At 48.3% G+C, this 22,302-nt stretch overlaps 1 protein-coding gene across 1 annotated transcript; it reads right to left on the bottom strand.

Moving 5' to 3' along the window:
• Positions 1-2,611: 2,611 nt before the first annotated feature.
• Positions 2,612-21,463, bottom strand: cep170bb (centrosomal protein 170Bb). The gene is made up of 18 exons (XM_046060939.1): positions 21,359-21,463; positions 19,701-19,790; positions 19,531-19,609; positions 19,390-19,448; positions 18,957-19,074; positions 18,403-18,510; positions 17,279-17,788; positions 16,014-17,101; positions 15,332-15,508; positions 15,018-15,135; positions 12,974-14,704; positions 11,348-11,591; positions 11,068-11,224; positions 9,164-9,301; positions 8,378-8,466; positions 8,094-8,187; positions 7,954-8,005; positions 2,612-7,190 (listed from the first exon to the last, which is right to left on the bottom strand). Exons 1-18 carry the CDS (start codon positions 21,461-21,463, stop codon positions 6,994-6,996), a joined length of 5,154 nt encoding a protein of 1,717 aa, XP_045916895.1. The 3' UTR covers positions 2,612-6,993.
• Between the last annotated feature and the right edge of the window lie 839 nt (positions 21,464-22,302).

Genomic DNA, 22,302 nt, shown 5'->3' with positions numbered 1-22,302 from the left:
CTGGACTCTGGTCCCTGGACTCTGGACTCCTTTATCTCCATATTTTTATTTTTGTGGTTTTATTTTGTCTTCTCTCAGCTTCCTGTCTCCTGCTGGCTCTTCGTTCTGATTGGCTGAGATGACAGCGAACTCCTGTGACACAACAGTGGGCGGAGCTTCTGGCGAGGACAAAAAGGAGACGTTGGCTTTCCAGGTGAGACAGTGACTGTTACACCGTCCCTTTAACCCACCTGTCCATCGAAGTGAGCTCAGGTGCAGGCGGGTCTACCTGAAGTCAGCAGCAGGCTCTCTGATTGGTCCGGTTCTCCTTCCCAGGTCTTTCCGCCGCTCCCGTCCATCGTGGTTGACCCGACAGATGGAGAAGAGGTCGAGAGCGGCGAGCTCCGCTGGCCTCCTGATGATGTCAGCAGTGATGTCAGAGAGGTGACAGGTGAGGTCATCACAGGAGCAGGCATCAGAGTGTACCTGAGCAGTGAGTGACATCATCAGGTGTTTTCTGTTTTTGCAGGTGTACCTGCGGAGGGGGTGGAGCCACAGGAGAAAGTGATGGGCGGGGTTTAAAACCTCTGACGTGGCTTCTTTATTCTCAGCCAATCAGTGTGAGAGGCTCTGTGAGGAGAGGGGCGGGACCAACTCACCAGTAGCCACACCCCCATGTCAGAGGGCAGAGTCAGATCAGGACGGACAGAGCGAATAAAAGAGGAAGACAAGAAAGTTCAGAGTCTGGACAGTCGCCCCAGAGGATTCTGGGTAACGACCAGCAGGATAGAATGCGACCATAAATGTGAATGTTGTCGGGAAACACCTGAACACACCTGCTGTCAATAAAAAGTATTCAAACTGGTCACGAGTACTTTTACTTTGTTTGAAAAAGTACTCAGGATACAAAAGTACTAATACTACATAATATAAATATTCTGCAAGAAGCAATAGTACAAAAGCATTTGCATCAATACATACTTAAAGTACCAAAAGTAAAAGTACTCAAATATTGTTCATCAGTTTGCTGTTCCAGCTGGTAAAGGTGAAGCTAATTTAGATATTTGATATATTACTTTGTATCCTGCATATCATCATCATGGAGTGAAGTAAAAGTACAAGGTCACAGAAAAAGGAAATAAGTAAAAGTACTTAGTCACATACCACCACTGGAGTACATACATGAAGTAGTTTTGAACTATAAGTTAAAGTAAAATGTTAAAAACGAAAACAGGAAGTCTTAACACCAGGGGCCCCGCTGAGGGTCCCGCAGGGGCCCCGCTGAACCATCATGCACCTGTAACGCTCCGAGGCCTCAGACCTGAACAGGCGTGTTGGTCGTAGCTTCAGTTTCACTTCCTGTCTCTCTCCAGGTGTTTGTTTACCTGCTGCCTCACTGATGTCACTGCTGACCTTTGACCTCCTGGAAAACTGCCCCCCAGTTTAACCCGTTTCCACGGAGACGATCAGATGGAGCTGCTGCACTTCAGATCAGGGTCACCTTAACCACCTTCTTCTTCCAGGCTGTGTGAGACGTTTTCTTCCTGTTAATATTAAACGTATCTGATATATAATATTCCAGCAGCACCGACCGACTGACCACAGCAGCTTCAGTGACTCTGATCAGTTAAACAACATGAAGTCTTGGTGTAAAACTGATCCACATCACTAGCATAGATCCTTCAGCCTGTAAACTGTGTTTTAGAAGGAACCACGTGAAAGCTTCCTGTTTATGTTCCATTATAAATACATCAAGTTCCTACAGAGACCGAGCGGTGCAGCAGCGCCCCCTGCTGTCCCACTGCAGTCAGTGGATCCAGTTTGTCCTCTGGTCTCCTGACCTGACACCCTGAACCTGGCTCATTGTTGGGGAGGTAAGGGGGCCCCCTGCTGGATCCTGCAGCTGTTTTCTCAAACGACTTCTCCTGCTTTACAGGATCAGTTCTGTCGACTCATTCGTCCAGAAATAATAATCAAGACGAAACAAACCGACAGCCTCAGTTAGTCTACAAAGTCAGAATAATCTGCTGACTGATCCAGAATGTAAATAATCATCAGCTGCAGTCTGAAAGTGAACAGGTCATCCTCAGTGAATAATAATACATGACAGTCACAGGACATCAAGTACTTTTACATCTTCTGGTACAAACTTTCACTTGTAACAGAGTACCTGTCCAGTGAGGTATTAGTAAAGTATCTGAACACTTGTTTGTGGAGGTGTGAGAATAAGATCTTCAGAGATTTTCTGTTTGTTCATTTTTAGTTTCACTGGAAAGAAGAGAAACGTTTCTACGTTCTGCCTCAGGTCGTTTGGCTGTGTGAACGTTCACGTTCTCCTGCGAGCTTTTATTTTGAAATGACTCTTCCTGTTGATATAAATTTATTTTGAGTCTTTAAACTAAAATGTTTCCTAGTTTCAGTCACTTGGTTTTTGTTAGTTAGAAACTATCGTCAGCGCGTCAGTTAAACCAGTATCCTGCGGTTCAGTGACGGATCAAAGGGGGACACCACCACCACAGCATGTGGATCCACCAGTCCGCCTGTCCTGTCTGTTCTGAAGCAGGAGGTTTGTCTCAGTCAGACTGATTTTATTGTGAAAAGCTGCAGGTCTAAAACTCAGGAAACATCAGAGTGCATGAAATCAGTTTATTACAAATGACATGGTGATTCACAGAAACCCTGTTGGTGATGAACACATGAGAGTCCAGGACTTAATAAATACCAGAGGACAGGAACACGGCTGCAGGACGCCGCCCGGCTGATGCATAAAAAACAGAGTAAATACAGGAACGTCTCTACAGCGAGTCTGCAGCACCGCCATGCACTGTAACTCAGGAAAAACACCAATCACCAGTAGCAGCAGCAGTTACATCATCACAGCAGCGGCCAATCAGGTTTGTGTGATGAGCGGATACATTCTGGATGGCTGCAGAGCACGAAAACAGCACGCACCCCCAAGAATCTCAGCTGCTTTCACACGGTGTCAAATGAAAAAGTGCACATTTGGTGAACTAGCCTCAAACTCTCAGCCGCCTCAAGCTACAGGAAGCATGCACTTTCCAAAATAAAAGTCTCCTCGGTCACGTTCCAGATGGACATCAGACAGACGGGACGGAGCTAGGCTAACAGTTTCCCTCCGCTACCAGTCTTTGTGCTAAGCTAGGCTAACAACATCCTGGACATCCATCTGAAACAGACGTAGACGTGTTCAGCTCTCTGCACGCCGAGCTGCTGTAACGCACACGCACACGCACACGCACACCGTGCTGGTCCAGCCTTTGCTGAGCAGGTGTTGGAAATACAGAACGGAGGCCGATGAGCTGGAACTAAATCATCTTTACTGAAGGGCCATTTCCGAGCTTTCTACATCATCTCGCTGTCATCCTCGGGGAGTGTGCTTCGTTGTCATGGAGATGGGTTCAGGTGTCACATCGCGGCCGACAGTGAGTCTGGACCTCAGGTGGTAACAGGTGGTGGTCTATCCGGGGGGAAGATGGCCTGTGAAGACGGTGAGACGCGGCTGAAAGCTCTGGAGGAGGGGAACTTTATTTACAGCGGCTCTGACACAAATACTGAACAGACGGCCGAAGTTCAGAGAGGCCGCTGCCTTTGGACCAATCGTAAGTGCAGACGACCCAGTGTTCAACTTCACACCGAACAACGTGAGCTGAAGGCAGAAGCTGCAGTTCCTCGCTGTGTCTCCGTCCGCTGAACGGCAGCTTCACGCCTCTTCTCCTGATATTCACGACTCTTAAGGCTGATTTATAATCTGTGTCGAGTCTACGCTGCAGCCTGACGCGCATCCCTCCAAAAATGTAGCGCCATGTCGCGGAGATTGGTCGGCTTGGTAGCATCATCAAGTCCACAGGAAGTGCTCTGTCCTTACTAGAGGCCAAACACGTAGCTGTAACATGGTGGATCCTTTATCCTTTAGCGCCACAGCCCCCGCGACATGTTTCACTATCAGAGTTTGATCTATTTGGAAAGTCAAGAAGAGCCAAGTTAGTGGAGAGCTACAGGAAGTTAGCTGGCAGAAGTCACCACAGAGGAAACCTCACCGTCACACAGCGTTTTGGTCACGTGCGTAGCTTTCGCTGTTAGCTACGGCCTAGACTCGACGCAGAGGTATGAACCAGCCTTCAGAACCACAGGATCCTCCTTTCAGAACCACGAGTCTTCGTCTGGTAAATATCAGAGGCTAAATCATCAGAAGGCCTAAAGTCTCCTTTACTTTAGCGAATGCAACAGATCGTCAACTCAACGAGCTTTCTGCCTCCGAAGCTTCTGAAAATAAACACAAAGCTGTTTTTGAGTCTCCGGCTGAAGGACCCAGGAGCAGGAGGACCCAGGAGCAGGGCTTTGTTGTGGTTCTGGTTTCATTTGTTGAGATTCAGAGAGGCGTTTAAGGACCAGCAGGGTGTCTCACGTCACATCAGCTGATCAGTTTGAAGTCAACGGACATCGAAGGAAACTCTCCCACATTCAGCGGTTTCACAGATATGGCAGCAGCACAGTCACAGCGAGATGGCAAAAGAACATTCAGCAAATATAACATTACATCTTTTTAGCTTCGCAGACGGGCTTCCTGTCTGCAGGGCCGAAGCGTCGAGGCGGCGCAGGACCTCCTTCATAAACACCCACAGAGAAACGGAGACAACACAATCTATCATCTGTTCAAACGCAACAACAGATTATCAAAGCACAAAGTTATCAATACACGTTTGTACATCACCCACGTACTACTGCGGCGCGAGCAGCTGCTTCTGGTCGCAGCTTCCACTACGTTCAGCTTGTGCGATGTAGAAGCAGTTCTACAGGGTTACATGGTTTCAAAATGCATTTGTTCTGACTGAATCACTGGATACAAAGAGAGCTCGGGACAGTTTCTGTGCATCCACACCACCGGACCCCAGGATCCCAACCACCAGCAGAGAGACCCCAGCCCCCACACCACCTAAAAAGTGAATCCTACAACCGGTAAATGAGCCAATAGCTGCAGTTTTCCCGCTGTCCTTTAGGGGCCGACTCTTTAGAAGGACGTGAAGTATAAAAGTACATTTGTGCCTCACTACAGAGTCTCAGTCTCAGAGATGAAACCACAGCTGTGTCCCAGTTCCTAACTACACTCTGAGCTGCTGATGTTCACTACTGTCCAAGAAGGAATAACAAGTTCTCCCGTATTCGAGCAGAAACTCCTTGGCTTATGGTACAAATCTTAACTTAAAGGTAACGGGGTTCACGTTTGTCCCCAGAACCAGATTCTGCTGCCGAGGTCTGCACTGTGATCTGCGGTGCACCTGACCTCTATCCATGTTGCTTCTTTGGGCTGAACTGGACCCCTCCCAGGACTGGCTCCAGGAAGGGGTCCTGGTAATTCTAGTCTGGATAAGGTTACTTCAGTCCAAAGATTCCTATTCACGAGGTTATTTTATAACTGTTCCAGATCCCTGGAAACACCAGGAGGAGCAGGGTTATGTGTCTAGAAGGAGCATGTGGGCGGTGAGGGATGAACCTTTTCGTCCAGTTTGGTTAGCCAACCTGTCAGATATGGACGCTTGGTCAAGACCCCTTGGCATCGCTTTTTAACACGCGTTTTTCAATGTATAGGGCTCCACGGTCAAGTTAGCAACAACAAATATGGAACGGCCATTTTGAAACGGTGCCTTGTTAAAGTTGGGAAATCCCACAATTTAGTTTAGGCACCAAAAGTACTTGGTTGCGTTGAGGAAAAGATCATGGCTTGGGTTAAAATAACTATGTTACGTCAGTCAGGTAACTTAAATGAAACCATTTAATGTTGACTTTCACACGGGAAAAACAAACACCGGTCTCCTGGTTGGAAGTCCGGTTTCTGGCCCTCCGTCCACCCAACCCCCTCTTTACTCTGACTTTTCTGTTAAATATCATAAACCTTCCTTTACCGTTGACGCTACAGGGCTTCCTGTTCCAAACTGACACCAACGGGTCTTGACCACGGGTCCGTAGGTGACGACTTGGGAGTGAGAACGGGTTGGGTTAGCTACCGCTAGCACGTTCCTAGCTAGCTGCGAAGTAAATGTTTAGGCTGCCAAGTGACGACACAAGCAGTCACTCTGTCGCCAAGCGTCTAGGACCACCTGTTTGGCAAAGACCTACAAATGAGTCTGGTGGTCCTACTTTCTGGTCTGAGCAGGAACTCACAGCTGCAAAGCGTCAAACACATCAGGAATGTTGGCGAGACCGATTCACAAAGATCTTGTCAAACTAAAACATGTCTGGAAAAACATTTTACTTCCACTTTGTGAAATTTAATCAGCAATTTAAACAGCTTTTGAATACTGTGACTGTAGCTGTGGGTAAAGTGAAGACTGGCTTTCCTTTTAACAGAGTTCTTCACACAACATTAAACCTTTAACAACTTCAGCTTGTTTTGTTTCTATTTCTCAAGTAAAGTAAAAAGGCATCAGTTTGTTTTTTTCTGTGGCTGAGTCCCACTTTGTTTAAGTGCTGCTGTTAATATGAAACAGTAAAGCTCACTGACTTCTTCTCCACTGACTGCTAAAACCGCACGCTGTGGCAGCACATACATGGTATTGGTGTGTAATCTGGAATTGGGACACAGCATAAATGCGACTGGCACGCAATGAATTGTGGGACACTAAGGACCAGAGAAGAAACACATAGTGTCCTCTGAATATGCCAAATAATAACTTCAGTCCTCCACTGAGACAAACTCAGACTCACGAGCCTCTGAAGGCGTCGGCCCCTACAACAGGACACGGCATGCAGAACCCCACAGCCACGATGGACGACCAATAAAGTCTATCGATGTAACGCCTTCACAGACACGCATGGCTTTTCCCGCCCTTTTCAAAGTGCCCAGTAACAGCTGATCTTGGTGTTGAGCTACGTCTCCCGACCCGGCTGCTGAGCTGGTCTAGAATGCTTCTGATGAGGAGCCCCTCTGGGTGCTACGATGTGGCTGCAGCCGGTGTGGATACACAGATACTGTCCAAAGGTGCTACGGTGGCCTGTTCAGGCCATGTAGTGGGCCCCGTCCGGTCCACGAGGTGGTCTTTTGGTGCTTTCATTGGCGTTGGAGGTCGGGGGTGCGCCTCGGGTTTTGGTGGCGGGTTTCTTCTCCCTCGAGGACGGTCTAGTGTGACCGAGAGACGACGTTCCGACCGCTGCAGTCTGGGGACTCCCACCGGGCTCCACAATGGTGTTTATAACTACGGCAAGAACAAGAGGACATTAATGAACACTCCAGGTCCAACTGAGCCTGCTTCAGATGAAGTCTTAGATTTGATCCTTTGGACAGAGATACTTGTTCAGTAACAAACAGCAAAAACAAGGTTAAAACAACTTGTTACACAAAACACACCAAGTCCCAAATTTCCAGAGCAGAGACCGGTCTCGGACGAGTTTAGCTAAACTCCTGGTGCGGCTTGGGAACAGGCAGGACACCATGTGAGCAGGTCAAAGGGGGTTCAGGCCTGGGGCCGGTTTTTAAAAACATACACAGTTCTTCACTTTTATGCAGATGAAGAAATTCTCAGAAATCTCATTCACACTCTTAACAAAGACTCCAGGGCCAGCGCTCAGTCTACAGCGCAGGGCCAAGTGTCCAGCTCCACTTTAGCTCGTTAAACGGCACATAATCTGGGCGCAAACCGCTGTTATTTAGTCTCTTAATGTCTCTGACTGTATACCAAACCCAGCTGCCTCTGGAGAGATTAATCATAGGTACGCCTGCACCTGGCACATTGCTACGATACTATGACGAATGGCACGGCAGGTGTGGACTTTATATGAAAGCTTCTCTGTTAACAGACAGACGACTGGACCGTGCGAGACCTTCAGGATGTTTAGAAGACCGCAGAACATTATTAACTTTGGATCCTGTCGGGACATTTAAAAAGTTACACTGCTGTGTCTCGAGCGTAAGTGCAAAAACTAGATAAAGATAAAACGTGAAGCTAAATGTTCTTGTACCTTCAAGCTGCCTCTGGACTCTCCTCAGCTCTTTCAGAATGGAGGTAATTTCCTGTAAGATGGAACAGAGAGAGTTTCAGCTGTGCTCCCATCAGATCCTGGCTCTTCTGTTCAGAGTAACTAAGAGTTTGCAGAGGAACCTTGTTGGAGGTTTTCAGGATGGGGACCTCGTTCTCAGCGTTGATCTTCGCCTCGATCTCCTCCCAGACGTCCGCCTTGTTCTGGAACAAAACCCTGTGGACAGACTGAGGGGTTAGTACAAACGCACAGTGAAACTCAGCAGAGGACAAACTGTTCCGACACAACCGACCCTTTAAAGGGTTCCACAGACCTGAACCACCAAACAAAACTGGATTTCAACCTGAACCTTTAGAACCTTTATTTGTTTCACATTGACAGCAGTACTGAGAAATGTCCCCCTTACTTCATTTTTTCAGCCAGCTGCTCTGTGTTCTCCCGGATGGCCTGGGACAGCTGAGACACCGGATTCAGCATCAGGTTGTCCAGAATCACCTGAAAGAGTTTATTCAGGGACAAAGAAACCCAGATGAACTCAGACTCTCGGAGTCGTGACACCAACACTGACATGAACAGCAGCTCACATCCTGATGTCCCAGCACACCAAAACTAACGGCAGCAGCTGCAGCCTCGTTCAGTTTGTTAAAGGATATGTTCACACTGCAGGCTCAGGTCTGAGAGGGTCCATTCAGGCTCAGAAACAAGCAGCTGAATAACCACAGGTCAGATTTAAAAACACTGAACCCAGCCCTGGATGAGCTCTCCTCTAGCACCACCCTGTGGACAGCGCAGACAGCGCAGCCTCCGGAGACGCTTTTAGAGCCCGGTCACAACAGACGTGGCGTTCATCTGCGTGTCTTTACCAAACAGGAAGTGGTGAGACCACTTCCACCTTCTCCTATTTGTTTACTTTCATATCATTAAAAATTAAATCAGATTTGTGGCATTTTTTGGGACTAAGTGAGACGTTTTGAAATTATTTCAGCTGTTACGTGATTTCAGACATTTGTGGGGGTATGGATTATTTGCATTTGTAAAATTCATTGAAATAAGAATCTATGCATCCACGTGGTCCAGATTTAAGAGAAACGGGTCAGACTGACTGAAAGCGTCACATTAACAAGGTAGACTTTAGACGTGGGACACACTGAGCTGCAGTGTGAACTTAGCCTCAGTGGGATTAGACAGTGACCTCTTCGCGGTTCCACGGACGGCGTTGCTTAGAACTGGGCTCTGGCTCATTCATGTTTGCATCCAGGTCCGAGACGGCAGCAGAACCTGGAGGAACCTTCTGGTAGTTTAAACTGGCCTCGGGGATATGTTGGACCAGCTGGAAAGAGAGTAGAGGGAGTCTGGCTCCGGTGATCCAACCACTGAATATTTGTTACCAAACCAGCGAGCGGCCGGCCGGCGATGACGGTGCCCCGTGAACGCATGCACCAAGTCAACATGCAGCTGCGATGGTGGGGGGGCAACAGTGTATGCAGTGAATTTTAGTACTGCTGGGATACAGCATGTTAACGAGAGGGAGACACAGGAGTGCAGGAGGATCCTACCGGTCACCAGCTACAGCCCCATGAACGGTCCCAAAACCAGTAAAACCAGCTCATTAATGGGGTGGGGAAATGGAAGTTTATTAAAGGCAAAACACAAACCAAACCCGAGCAGCAATCAGTCTGAAAATAAAGACCTGCGAGGGAGCAGGGACACTGTAGTTCAGTGCATATCTGATCAAGTAAATGATGTTATACCCTGGCCATGTTAAGAAGTCCTTTCTTATTGGTCGGAGGGAAGCCAGATCCGTTGCGATTCATAACTGGTATTGTGTTTTGGCATCTGTTACAGGGCAGGGTTGAGCAGGGTATGGTAGGAGGGTGTCTCAGAGTAGAATTGGGTTGGGCACAGTAGGGTAGAGTTTGGGTCACATAATGGACAGAGTAGAGTCAGGTAAAGTAGGGTAGACCAGGGTAGGGTAGACCAGGGTAGGGTAGACCAGGGTAGGGTAGACCAGGGTAGGGAATGGAAAGGTAGGGTTGGGCTGGGATTGGTTACAGCAGAATATATTTAGGTTGGGTAGTGTACAGTACGGTCGGGTTAGTTCAGGTGTAGTATGGCAGGACTTGGGTCAGGTATTATATATAGTAGGGTGGAACTGGATCAGGCAAAGAGTACGTAGAGTACTGAGTACTTGGCTGGGTTGGTAAGGGAGGTTAGCATTCAAAAGCTCGGCCCCCAAGGCTGACTTTGTTCTGAACCAGCAGTTTTGTTGTAAATACAAGACCAACAGTCACAAATGCTCAAATAAAAATATAAACATTAATTAAATGTAGGGTGGAGTCGGGTTGGGTTCTTATACCCACTTCAAAACCTTCATCCAGCAGACTGATTCCAGCTTGGATTTTTTTTTGTGCTAACTCAGCCGTTTTGTCGTTAATAATCCTTCACACCGGACAGATCAGACCGACAAATCTCAAAAAACAAAACAAATGTGCTTCAGAACAATCCAACACTGACGAGAGGGGAGTGTTCGGATCAGTGATGGGAGGGGCAGGATGGTGGAGGAGGGGAGCCAATTACAGGGCGGGAGGAGTGATGAGTCAGAGTTAGACACCTGAGACGGTCGAACCCCACGTAAGAATGGAAAAGATGGCTTCTGTGCAGCAGAACAGAGAAATGAATCATGAGAATCCAAAGCGTGATCAAGCTCTGGTCAAACAACCTGCAACCTGGAACTCAAAAACAGGACTTTGAACTTCTGATGGTCTGAAACTCTGGGTGTCATAACTGATAACTAGACAGACTACGAAACAGCTAGTTTATAAAACACATTTCTGTCATTTAAACTGGGAACACACGTGAAGAGGTTTGAAACACGAGGCGGCGAGTCAGGAGTTACTGACTGCAGGCGCCTCAAACTGCTGATCACAGATTTCTCCAGACCCCAGCTGTAAAAAGGAGACTTTAATCCTAAACTCTTGCTCACTGCAAGCTCACACCAACCAAGGTCCTGTTCAAATCACTGTGGGTTCCCAGTTTCAGAAGCTGTGGTATGAGTGGTGGTGTGGGGGATGCTGGACGGCTCGCAGCGTTGCCCACCTCCTCCCTGGCAGAGATGGTGGAGGCCGGCGTGTTGGGCAGCGAGCTGGGTGAGGTGGTGGTGCCCATGCCGGAGCTCGGCGAGTCTCCGTCCCCGGCAACGTCGTGGATTTCCTTGGCCAGGATGGCCAGGTCTTTGGCCAGGTCCTGACTGAGCCTGCAGGGGAAACACAAAGAAAAGCTCCACATGAAGGTCTGGACCCACCGTGAAAGAGAGACCGAGCGGAGTTCGGTTTCTCTGTGGATCAAAGGTAAGTACGGGGTGTCATTGTTTTTTTACTTGGCGATCTCTGCGCTGTGCGTGGACCAGTTCTGGTAGGGGTCGGCCTCGTTCTGGTCCTCGTCCTCGTCCGTCTCCAGGGAGACAGACTTGGATCGGGAGGCAGCTGTCCGGTGGCTGCGCGGCGTCTGGCCGGATGTGGTGGGATGGGAGGAGCGTTTGGATTTGAGAGTCCCGGCATTCGTCTTGTATTCTTCTTCAGAAGAAGAGGAGAAGTCCGAGTCCTTCTGTCTGCGACGGGAACCTGGAAATATTGAATATATTTAATATATCTGCGGCTCAGTTCTGTTGTTGTTGTGTTCAACGTTCTGATGCAAGTGAAACTCTCACCTCCATAAATTAAAATCAAAGAAAGACAACAAAACACCTTCAGGAGAGAAGTCCCAGAGAGCATTGCTACAATAAACATCCAATCAGAGAGCTTCAGACGTTAGAAGATGATTTCTGTGGAACTTTTTTGATAAATTCAGACATTTGTATCAAGTTTTAGTTTGGAGAATTCAGCAGCTGAATCAAATATCATTTTGCTCTGAATGTGACATAGCTCTAGATCTCCATAGCAACGGCTGCAGAGGCTCCTGATTGGTCAAAGCACCGACAGAGAATCAGGTGCAAAGAATCCATAATGTCCTGATCTAACACTTTGGCATTTGCCCTCGGTTCCAGGCAGGACAAGGATTAATGCGTCAACATTTTAATTCCAAACGATGCTGGGAAGCTGTGTTTCCATGGTAACAGCAGCAGACTCCAGCGGAGACAGAAATCTGACGTTAAAGGCCAGAATACTGAAAGTGAGCCTGCTTTAAATTAATAATGAAGTTAAATGGTGGAGAATGAAGTAGGACATCATCAGGCTGAGGGCATCAGACTTATTATGCTTTTATCAGCCCAAATGTGTTGGTAGCACTGAGCGATCATCATCCTGAGATTATCCTGTGCTACCCTGGGTACAGCAGCTGGGATGTGCAGTTCCAGAGAGACCATATGGCTGCTTTCTGAAAAGTAAAGGTGCGTTGACACAGGAAACAGCGGGTGCTCTTATCAAAGAAGTATTTTTTTAGTACTGGTCCTGAAACTAACAATGTCATCGGCACTAATATTGTAAAATTTTAAATGATACCCAGCTTTCTCTTGGACATCTAAAAAGAAGTGCTCCGTCACATGCATACAAAATAACATTTTTAAAAGGCGATCCACACTTCTTAACGATAAACAGGACTCCCTTCTGTAACGTGAGGTCCAATTCGTCTTTTTCTCTAAAACTCTCAGAAGTTACTGTATATGTATATTCTGTTGAAAATCTAGTTTCTACATAGTTGTCCTAATCATCGACTCACTGGGGTCTCCAGCCGGCAAGTTGTTTTGTGCTTGTTTTGAATTTGAGTTTGTTTGCAGTCTTGTGATTCAAAGTGAGTCATGGAACCTGGAAACCAGACTAGGCAACAGCAGAATAAACCTCTGTTCCTCATCCTGGATCACTAAACTTAAACCCAGACAACAGGACAATCTTGAAACCACGTAATAATGAAGAGAAGCCGGAGAAACGCTTGGAAAAAATACCATGTGACAAAAAGAGTATTTATGTTTCCAATTTGAAAACACAAAAAATATCTGCACAGGACTCACCGGTGCTGGGGTACTTGGCTCCGCTGGACCGGGTACGGGTCAGTGGCTGCTTACCCAGAGCTCCGCCTCCTTTGTTAGCTGCCTGGCGGGCGTCGCCCACAGATGTCTTCCTGGTAGTGACACCAGACTCAGAGTTCCGATTGGGCAAACCGGACCGGCCAGTGGAGGATGTCTCGTTGTCGCTGGGAGCTGTGAAGGAACCGGTCCTCTTCCTGGGCATGGCTAAGATGTCCAGCCTGGACATCTTCTTTCCCTCAGCAGACACTTTGGTCGGTGCAGTGATATGGTCAGAATTCTGGGAGGCCCGGTCGGTCTCAGCGCCTTCGTTATCTGACGCCTCACCCAGACGTGCTCGGCGAAGCATGGATGCTCGGGTTGGCCGTGGTGCTGACAGGCTGTTGGAACGTGTCAGAACCTGCTGACTCGCCGTCTTGGGCGTCTTTCCATTGTCTTCTTTCTGAAGAGGGGTGATGAGTTTCTTGCTACGGCCGGCCGGCCGGGAAATTTCATGGTCAGATGATGTTGTTTCGGTCCATTGTGGACCAGAACCCTGCTGGCCCTCTGATAGATCCAGAGATCCACGGTTGCCCGCACTGCGGCGCATCTGGAAGCGCTTTGCTGCCTCTGCCTTGCTTGATGTATCTGTTGTCACCTGGTTTCTGCGTTTCTCAGAAAGCCGTTCACGGGCGCTGAGTTGCCGTCCCTTCTCTTGGATGGACGGGCTGGAAGAGGACTTCTCCTTTTGAAGGCTGCTGATGGCGGGACGTTTTTTAGAGGCAGAGCTGACTGGAGCATTTTTGCTACTCACTTGGCTCACAGTGCTCGCTGTGTCCACGTCCGAATCACCAGAAAGGGAGTCGTCCATGTGGGTGGAGGAGCCTCCTTTCTTTGAACTACGACCAGAACCAGATGAGGGGAACTTAGTGTCCAGAGAGGATAGAGTTCCCTCGGTCTCCTGAAGGAAGGACTGCGTTTCCTGGAGGTTCTCCCTCCTCTGCTCCATGTCTCTGATGGATGGGTGGCTGGAGATGTGGGGAAGCTTCTTCATCTGGATGGTGTCGCTGGGCTGTTCTTTGGTGAAGCTCTCCTGCCGGACGATGGATGTAATGCAGCTGTCTTTAGTGGGGACAGAATCCTTGTCCTGTGTTTGGAGATTAGGAGCAGAGCTGTTGGGTTTGACACCGGTCCTCCTGGGTTCGTGTCCGCTCAGGTGTCGGATCAGGACGGTGGTAGGGGGAGTTTTAGCTGGGGGATCGCGTGTCCTCTCAGACTGTACCAGGCTCTGGGCCTGCTCAGGTTTAACTGGACTGTCTTCAGAACCAATGTAGAAGGAGGTGGATTTGGTGGTGGGAGACACTTTCTCTGAACTCTTGAACTGAGGACCAGCGCCCCCTGGGGATAAAGATCCAGTCCTTGCCTGATTCTTCTTAGTTTTCTCCAGAACAGGTCCGTCATCTGAGCGGCTGGCGTCACTCAGGCTGTCTGGGTCCACATCATCCTGCACAGACAGGCACTGGGTGGAGTCCTGTTGACGGGGAGGACCAGAGAATCTGTCTAGAGGTTCCTGGCCTTGGTGGGGGTCATGGCGAATCAGGATACTCGGAGGAACACTATCCAGCTTTTCTGGAGGCACCTGGGGCAGCAGCCTTCTTGTCCTGGAGCTGTGGCTGGACTCCGACTCAGAGTTATCGTAACTGTAATTTCCCATCGACCGGCTCACGAGGCGCAAATCTACAAAAACAATTCAAGGTATCTCAGTTTTTCATATAAATGTACTTTGTTATGTCGTCTGTATCTGGATGTCTAGTCTGCATCAGGACTAATGTTAATTCAGGTGGAGCTCACACTGACATCAGGGTGATCCGATCCCAACGCACGCAAAACTGACAAGAGCGCTTATTAATATCAGGTGTAAAAGGCCTGTGATCAAATGTCAGGTAACACATTCAGATACAGATCGTAGGTTAATAACAGGTAAGTGTGGGTTTGATACCCAGCTCTGTTTATATCATTTTCTCACAACATGCACGACTGTAAACAGCACCTTCCAGACGTTCTCCTTGAGGTGGAGTGGAACCAGGTTCAGCATAACTGTCTGCCAGACTGGCCCATCGTGAAACCCATTTGGGTCCTTCCAGACCTTCTGCATGAGCAGGTGGAACCTAGACAGTCAAACAACATGATGAACGAGACTACCAGACAACAGAAACGTCAACCAGAGTCCAACAAGACTTGACAGAGTAAAATATGTAACAGGAGAAACTGAGGGAATACCAAAACTAGTCTGCATGCACTGGGATCAGAACATGCTACACGGGTGTTTTCCAGGTTCTGGTTCAGTTTTTCAGTGGTTTTTACCTGTACGGGGCCTGTTGGGGGGCCGCTGATAGCAGCTGGGATAAAGCCATGCAACGGGTCCACAGTGCTACCATCGCTAGGCAGGTTAGCTTGCTCATCCTTGCCATCATTTATTACAGGTCTATACACTCCTGGGGTCACACCACTGTACTCTGGAGAGTCGAGGACACCAAACACCTGTCAGAGCACAGGGCATGCATGAGGAGGGGGGGCAGGATCACGGCAACAGAAAGGAGCAAGAAGGACAGAAGGTTTCATGCATCCCCTAAAGATTTAAAACACACTCTAGACTTGAGCATGTCTCATATCAGTTCTAGTTCTCAGATATGTTGAACACTGACGTTGAAAAGCAAGCACTGTTGCAACAGTAGAAGGAACACAGCACATGCAGATCAAGTAGCTGAGTGCCACGTCCACAACAATACAACAACAGCTTCAACTGTAGTACCTCCGTACAACATAACCTTTCTCTCAGTGCAAAGCTACCTTTACCGGTTTGTGGTGTTTTACAGTTTTATATTTCAGCAGCTGTTACCCTGACTGGAGTCATTTCTCAGGACGTTGTAAAGACTCACCACAGCTCAGAACTCTAAAAAGATTTTTTTTACACGAGCAGTTTGAACCATGAACGCTGCTTCACGGACGAATCTGTTCAGGTACGTTAGGGTCACTGTGAGTTCACCTGATCGATCATGTTGCGAGCCTCCTCCACCTCCTTGTCCTGCGACTCCGTCTCGATGGTGTAGGTCCCGGCATCACTCAGGCTGTCGTCCTCCTCGTTCCTCATCATCCTCTGGGAACATTTGGGGTCTCCTGCACGGACGCAAAGGGGCACCATGGGGGACATGGGAGGTCCAATAGAGTGGAGTGGAGAGGCTGACTGGCCAGCAGTGCTGGTGGGGATTGAGGATTTTGAGACTGCTGGAGGCAGTAAGGGTGAGGTGGGATAGGAGACTGAGGAAGGTGCTGGAGGTTCTTGGGGGGAGGGAATTCTTGCATTAGGAGGTGATACCATCACCGGCGGTGCTGACATCGGAGGAGGGGACATCTTGTCCCTGGTTGGGGAGGAATCCTGTTGACCAGAATCCTTCAGGAACTCAGCAGCAAACTCCTGGGCCAGCTTGGACTTCTTTCCGACGCTGCCGAAGGGTCTGACGATGATACCTGAAGAGGAGCGAGAGGAGGAAGCAGAAGAGGCAACCTCGCCCTCTGTCTTCTCCCTCTTCAGAGAGCTCGACCTCTGGGGGCCGCCGTGGCCCTGTCCTTTCAGAGGAACCGTAACCTGCTGGGTGGGGGGGATATGGCCGTGCACAGACGCCGGCCTCTCGCCGCCTTTCCGCCGCTCCAGCTTGGCCTTCAAGGCAGAGTACGAGTCAGCGTGGGCGGGATTGTGCGTGAAGGACTGTGAGCGCTTTTTGCGCGGGTTGTCATCAAAGAACTCAATGATGAAGGCCTGCTGGGAGAGGTGCTCCGGGGGGCCCTGCTTGGGTGCTTCTGTGGTGGGGGACTGACTCTGAGGAGGACTCTGGGACAGGGGCCGCTCAGGGGCCGCAGGTGAGGCTGGGGCCAGTGCGGGTGGAGAGTACTGCAGTGGCTGGTGGAGCTTCGTGGTTGGAGCAGGCGGCTGGGAGTTGATAGACTGACCTGACTGAACGGTCTGCTGCGATGCCTCAGACTGCTCTGATTGGATGGAGTGGTGGGATTTACTGGTCCTTCCTTTGAGAACTGGGTCTTCTGAGTCACTCTGGGTTCCATCCTCATGATGGTGACCTGACACAAGAATAAAAACATCAAGACTTTAGTAATCAATATGTTTGATATGAAAATCGTATCACCTGTGTAGAGAAGTTAGTCCTGCTGATCTCACTGAGAATCAACAGTGTCTAGACATAAACAGGATTTAAAGACACGGGACGGCCCTTTTTGGAAGCCAGGTAAGATTCTGACCTTTGAGGGTCTTGATGTTCATGGGGAGGTCACTCTTTGTGCTGAAAACATCTTCACACGTTGGACGTCTCCTCATCATGGTGACATCGCTGTGGACCAGCCAATCAGCCACCTTGCTCTCTGCTGACATCACCTCTGCAGGCGTGGCTGTCGTGATGGTGGTCTTGGGAGCCTGCTGCTTCCTCTGGCGGGTGGAGAACTTGGTGACGTGGTCTTTGATCTTCATCTTGCCTGGCATGCAGTCGTCAAACTCGATGGTGAAGGAGGCGTGGCTCTGAACGACGGGCGGGGTCGGGGCGGGAGGGGCGAGTGGGACTGGAGGCGTGTCCGTGTCCTTGGTGGGGATCTCGTGAAGCTCCGCCCCCGAGGTTTTGTGGTGCTGGAAGTCCTTGGTGGGGATCTCGAAGTAGCTCGGTTCACGGTTGTACAAAGGGAAGATGGTCTTTTGTTGAGAGTCTGACAGAGATCCAGAGAAGTCGGGATCCAGAGACGAGGCGTCTTTCTGGCCCTCTGACAGAAACAGAGACCAACAAACATTTCAAGAAGAAGAATATTCCACGTACTTGTTACTACAAGAAATACATTTCAAATCCTAGCTGACATTAACGCTGTACTTTTGGTAAAAATAAAGAGTATTTCTCTTCATTGTGATTTTATTCTAAAGCCACTTTCATACAGAGATCTGCTTAAACGCTGACAGAATATCCTCTAATGTGCCGCATTCGCTCGTTCATACTGAACCAACGTTTGTGGCATAATCTCACAACCATGTGTGTTTTCACACACAAAACACCGTCGCCTGTAATACAACGACCCGGCTCAGAGGTTCTGGACCTCTCATACAGCGCAGCGAGCCGCCATATTGCCGTAACACTCCCGGAAAATAAGGCAGCGTGAAAGAGCTTTATGTCATTTTTAACAACGACAGCAAGACTGAAGCCGGTCTGTTTAACTTTTCCTTTTTTACTACACTCATCAAATGAAATCTATTTTTATATTTCTATATTGTTTAACACTATTTGTATCATCACGTATCGATTAGATCATAATATTTAAAATAACGTTTTCATGTTGAGCTTTTTGAGCTCTTTTACATCTAACAGACAACCAAACGTAGTTTTTACCTGCGTGAGGTTCATCGCCGCTCTGAACTTTACTCCCATAATCCTCCTCTCCCCACCAGGACGGCTGACCGTACAGAGGCGTGGGCCGACAGACCGGAGCCTCTGTAACTAACACACACACACAGTTTAAGGATTAAATACATCAGCACTTATTAGTTAGAATAAATCCTTCAGGCTCAGTTTTATAACAGCGACACGTTTCAGGTCCCAGCAGCTGAATCACCATCGACTTGTTTACTCGTGTCACAAATTCAACTTTGGTGCCGCTGACTTATTTCACTAAGAGAACTCTCTACGAGCTCCAGGTCTCTGCACCGCTGCCGTTTATCTGATGTAACTGAATCTGAAACCAGGTGGTCAGTAATCAAGATCCACCCTCATCTATTATATCATATTTCTATCATATCAGGTATTATTCAGCTTCCTGCAGCAACCCTGAAATAAGAATCAGCATGACATCACAGGTTAGCAGTGTGATGGTCACAGGAACAACCTTTCAGAATAAAAGTCATGACACAGTTTGCGTTCAGATATCTACTCGGACTCTGACGTACCCTGCGTCAGGCTCTTGGCACTCTGAGTTTTGTCGGATCTCGTTCGGTCTTCCAGCTCCAGGTTCTTCCCCTCTGAAGCCTTCAGGCTCATCTGCAGCTGACTGCTGTACTTCTCATGCTGAAACAACAGGAGGCGCTCATCACACAGCTGATCAGTAAAACTCTGTATGAAAGTGTCCTCAGGTCCTTCATCTCCTCCTGCTGCTGAAGAAGCATGATGTCTTCATGATGCAACTCTTATTTCTGATTGGCTAGCATCCTGTGGTCGCTCTGGGTAACAGGTTCAGTCTCTTAGTTTGACACTCCTTGTGACCCCGTGTTACGCTCACAAATGCCCCCCACAAAACTACAGGTATGAACTAAAGTTACTCACAGACTTGAGGACACGAAGAAGCAACTTTAAAGTTCCTCATAGAAACCAAAAGAAACTGACCTTCAGAGCCTCCTCTGGGACTTTGTGCTGACTTTTCTCCAGAACGTAGATGTGAGAATGTGGAGAGGTGTTAAGAACAATACTGAAGTTAGCAAACAGTAACACGTGCACACAGTGATAATGATGTCATCTGAAGGATATCATATCCGAAGCGGATGCTGTCGGACAGTTTGAGGGTGATGTAGGTCTGATCAGGAATCCTCAGATCGTTCACAAACGTCTGCACAAAACACAACAAAATGTTGGGTTGTTCAGCCGGTAGATGCTCAGTGTTTGTTTATTTATTTGTTTGTTTGTTGTTCCTGTCTCACCCCGTTTAAGCTGCCCAGGTCTTTCACCAGGTGCTCGTCAGTTGTCGGGTTGTAGTTGATGACGGCGTGCTGTTTGTCGACACTGCGGGACTGTCAGAACAGAGAAAAGAACACGTCACACCTTTAAATCCAGACCAGCAGACAGCAGCTCCGCAGAAATGTTCATCTCACACACTTTGGTACAAATACATCAATATACAGTATACATTATATGAACAAAAATACACCTCATGTCCCGTCTCTTAAGACGTAATGTCAGCTGAAGGACGACCACGCTACCTGCTACTCGTCCTTACGTACCGTCTCTAAAGCCGTAACAACGACCACGCTACCTGCTAGATGTAGTTATATAATAAAATGAATCACTTTTTTACTGCCTATTTGTGAACGGGTTGTATCCTCACATAAAAATGAACCCCACGTCTTCTTTCTCGGTTCTCTGTACCAGCCAATATTCTGCATCCTCTGTGGAGGAAGGAAGGAATCGGGTCAGACTACTGATTCTAAATTTACTAACGGCCAAACCAGCGGCTGTAACACGGTGGATCAATATATTTGAGCGTCACAAAAAGGGTTTGGTATCGTTTAAGTTTTATGATACCAGCACCAAAACCGGTACCCTTAAAGTGTTAACGATACCAACAGAGTACTTAATTCGGAGAGCTATTTCTTTTTTCAAAAACCTGTTGTATAAAATATTGGTAAATTGTATCAGAGCGCTCCTCATCCTAATTAGGTCATCCTCAGAGGAAGGACGACAGCTTGGCAGTTTTACGTTACATTTATTCATTTAGCGGACGCTTTTATCCAAAGAGACTTACATGGTGGCTGTCAGAGGTCAGAGGTCGCACGCCTCTGAAGCAACTAGGGGTTAAGTGTCTTGCTCAGGGACACATTGGATGTGTCACAGTGGGGATTTGAACCTGGGTCGTTCACACCATGTGTCTTATCCACTGCGCCATGACCACCCCTTTTTCAGCTCGCGGTGATAAACTGCCAAACACGGCTGAGACGCAGCTGAAGGTGAGCGGCTGTTAAAATCAGCATGGACTGAGCGTGTGCAGCCTTCTTTGTGCAGTTCATGGTGCAGGCACATCAGGAGAAAAAGGATGCTCAAATTTTTCTTTCTGTGCTGCTTGCGTGTTTGGCTGCAAGCAAAACCATAAATTGGTAATTTTTTTGGTTACAGAAAGTATTGATTGAAGTACTGGTTTGACCGGAGATGTTTCGATTCTACTCGTTACCGTTTCGGTCGTTACCTTAAAGTATCACTACTCGACACGCATCCCCAGTCACCAACCACGAGAAATGACTCGTTTAAAGTTATCCTGCGCGGCCGGCAAAGGTGTCAACGCCGTGGACGCTGTAGCGCTACTGCCGACTAGCGTTTGGCGGTGAAATTGCAGAACAACACGCAGGCTTAGAAAGCAGCCAACATCAGAGAGACCTGCACATTGATCCAGGTAAACTAACTGCGTGTGCAACATCCTGTGATGCTGTTGTGGTCCTCCCACATTACAGGATGTGATGTCATCACATGTTGAGACGTGTCATTGGACCGCTGGAACTGCTTTAAACTGGTCTCCGTCAGAAACAAGGATCTGCTGTTTGTATCTGGACCCGCCTGGTGTTGCCATGACGATGTTCGCCAGTCTCACCTGCAGCATGAGCTCGCAGTCCTCCCGGCCCACAAAGATCATCTCTCTGGGGAGGCGGTGTCGAGTCCCCGAGCTGCTCACCAGGAACCATGATGTCACGCTCATCTTCACAGGCCTGCTGGGAAACCCCAGGGCATCCTGGGAAATGGAGGACAGACAGGGAGAGAGGTGACGGTGTTCCCTGCTCACGGACTCTAAGGCATCAAACCACTGCACTGTGACTGCAGGTCTGCTGAAGGACCCTGCTCCCAGAGACTGTCCCCTGTGGACCCCCTTTATCCAGAACACTGTTTCAATGCGAGTCACTGCTGCCAGCTCCTTTTCTACCTGTGTACTGTGTGTACACAGAGGGTGAAGTACTAGCACAGTACTATTTACTATTAAACTGAGTCGATTGCAGTGAAACGCCACAGAACATTATCGTTCAAAGGGAAATTATCAATGAGAAGTGTGCTGTTGTTGGAAGAAGACAGGGTGTCTCTGGCTGTGAGGACGGACTTCTCTCCTATGTTGACAGAAGAAATATATTCAGCTAATAATTTCTATTTGACGGCGTTCTCGTTGGTGGTGTGTCGCACTTTAATTGGTCCCCGATGTACGGAAACAAATGTCTATGTGACACAAATGATGGCAATTTATTATTTTGGCAGGTGGAGTTTTCCCATCAGCCACCTTGGCAGGTGAGCCAGACAGTTCATTTCCAGCGCTGCCATAGGTCCCCACGTTATGTGGCCCCTGGACGGCTCAAATCAGATTTCTGCTCCATTTAAAGGTTGTTTTAGCGACATCTAGAGGTGAGAGGTGGGAATTACAGTCACAGAGCAGGAGAAGCTACGGTGGCTCTGAGCTAAATCACACGAGGGCTGAACCGTCTGTCCAGATATATCTTCTTACTTCTAACAAACCAGAAGAATACTGCTACTACTGCTACTGCTACTACTACT

Source organism: Micropterus dolomieu, linkage group LG10 (assembly GCF_021292245.1).
Source record: "Micropterus dolomieu isolate WLL.071019.BEF.003 ecotype Adirondacks linkage group LG10, ASM2129224v1, whole genome shotgun sequence".
Classification (NCBI taxonomy): Eukaryota; Metazoa; Chordata; class Actinopteri; order Centrarchiformes; family Centrarchidae; genus Micropterus; species Micropterus dolomieu.
The sequence above is the reverse complement of the archived record's forward strand: the minus strand, read 5'-3'. Positions and strand labels throughout refer to the sequence as shown.

Excerpts from the sequence above, each read along its gene's own strand:
- cep170bb (XM_046060939.1), bottom strand. The coding sequence starts at position 21,463 with ATGAGCGTGACATCATGGTTCCTGGTGAGCAGCTCGGGGACTCGACAC. Across the intron at positions 17,789-18,402 it reads CGGCGATGAACCTCACGCAG|AGGGCCAGAAAGACGCCTCG; the intron begins GTAAAAACTACG and ends TGTTTCTGTCAG. Across the intron at positions 15,136-15,331 it reads CCCCAACAGGCCCCGTACAG|GTTCCACCTGCTCATGCAGA; the intron begins GTAAAAACCACT and ends TTGACTGTCTAG.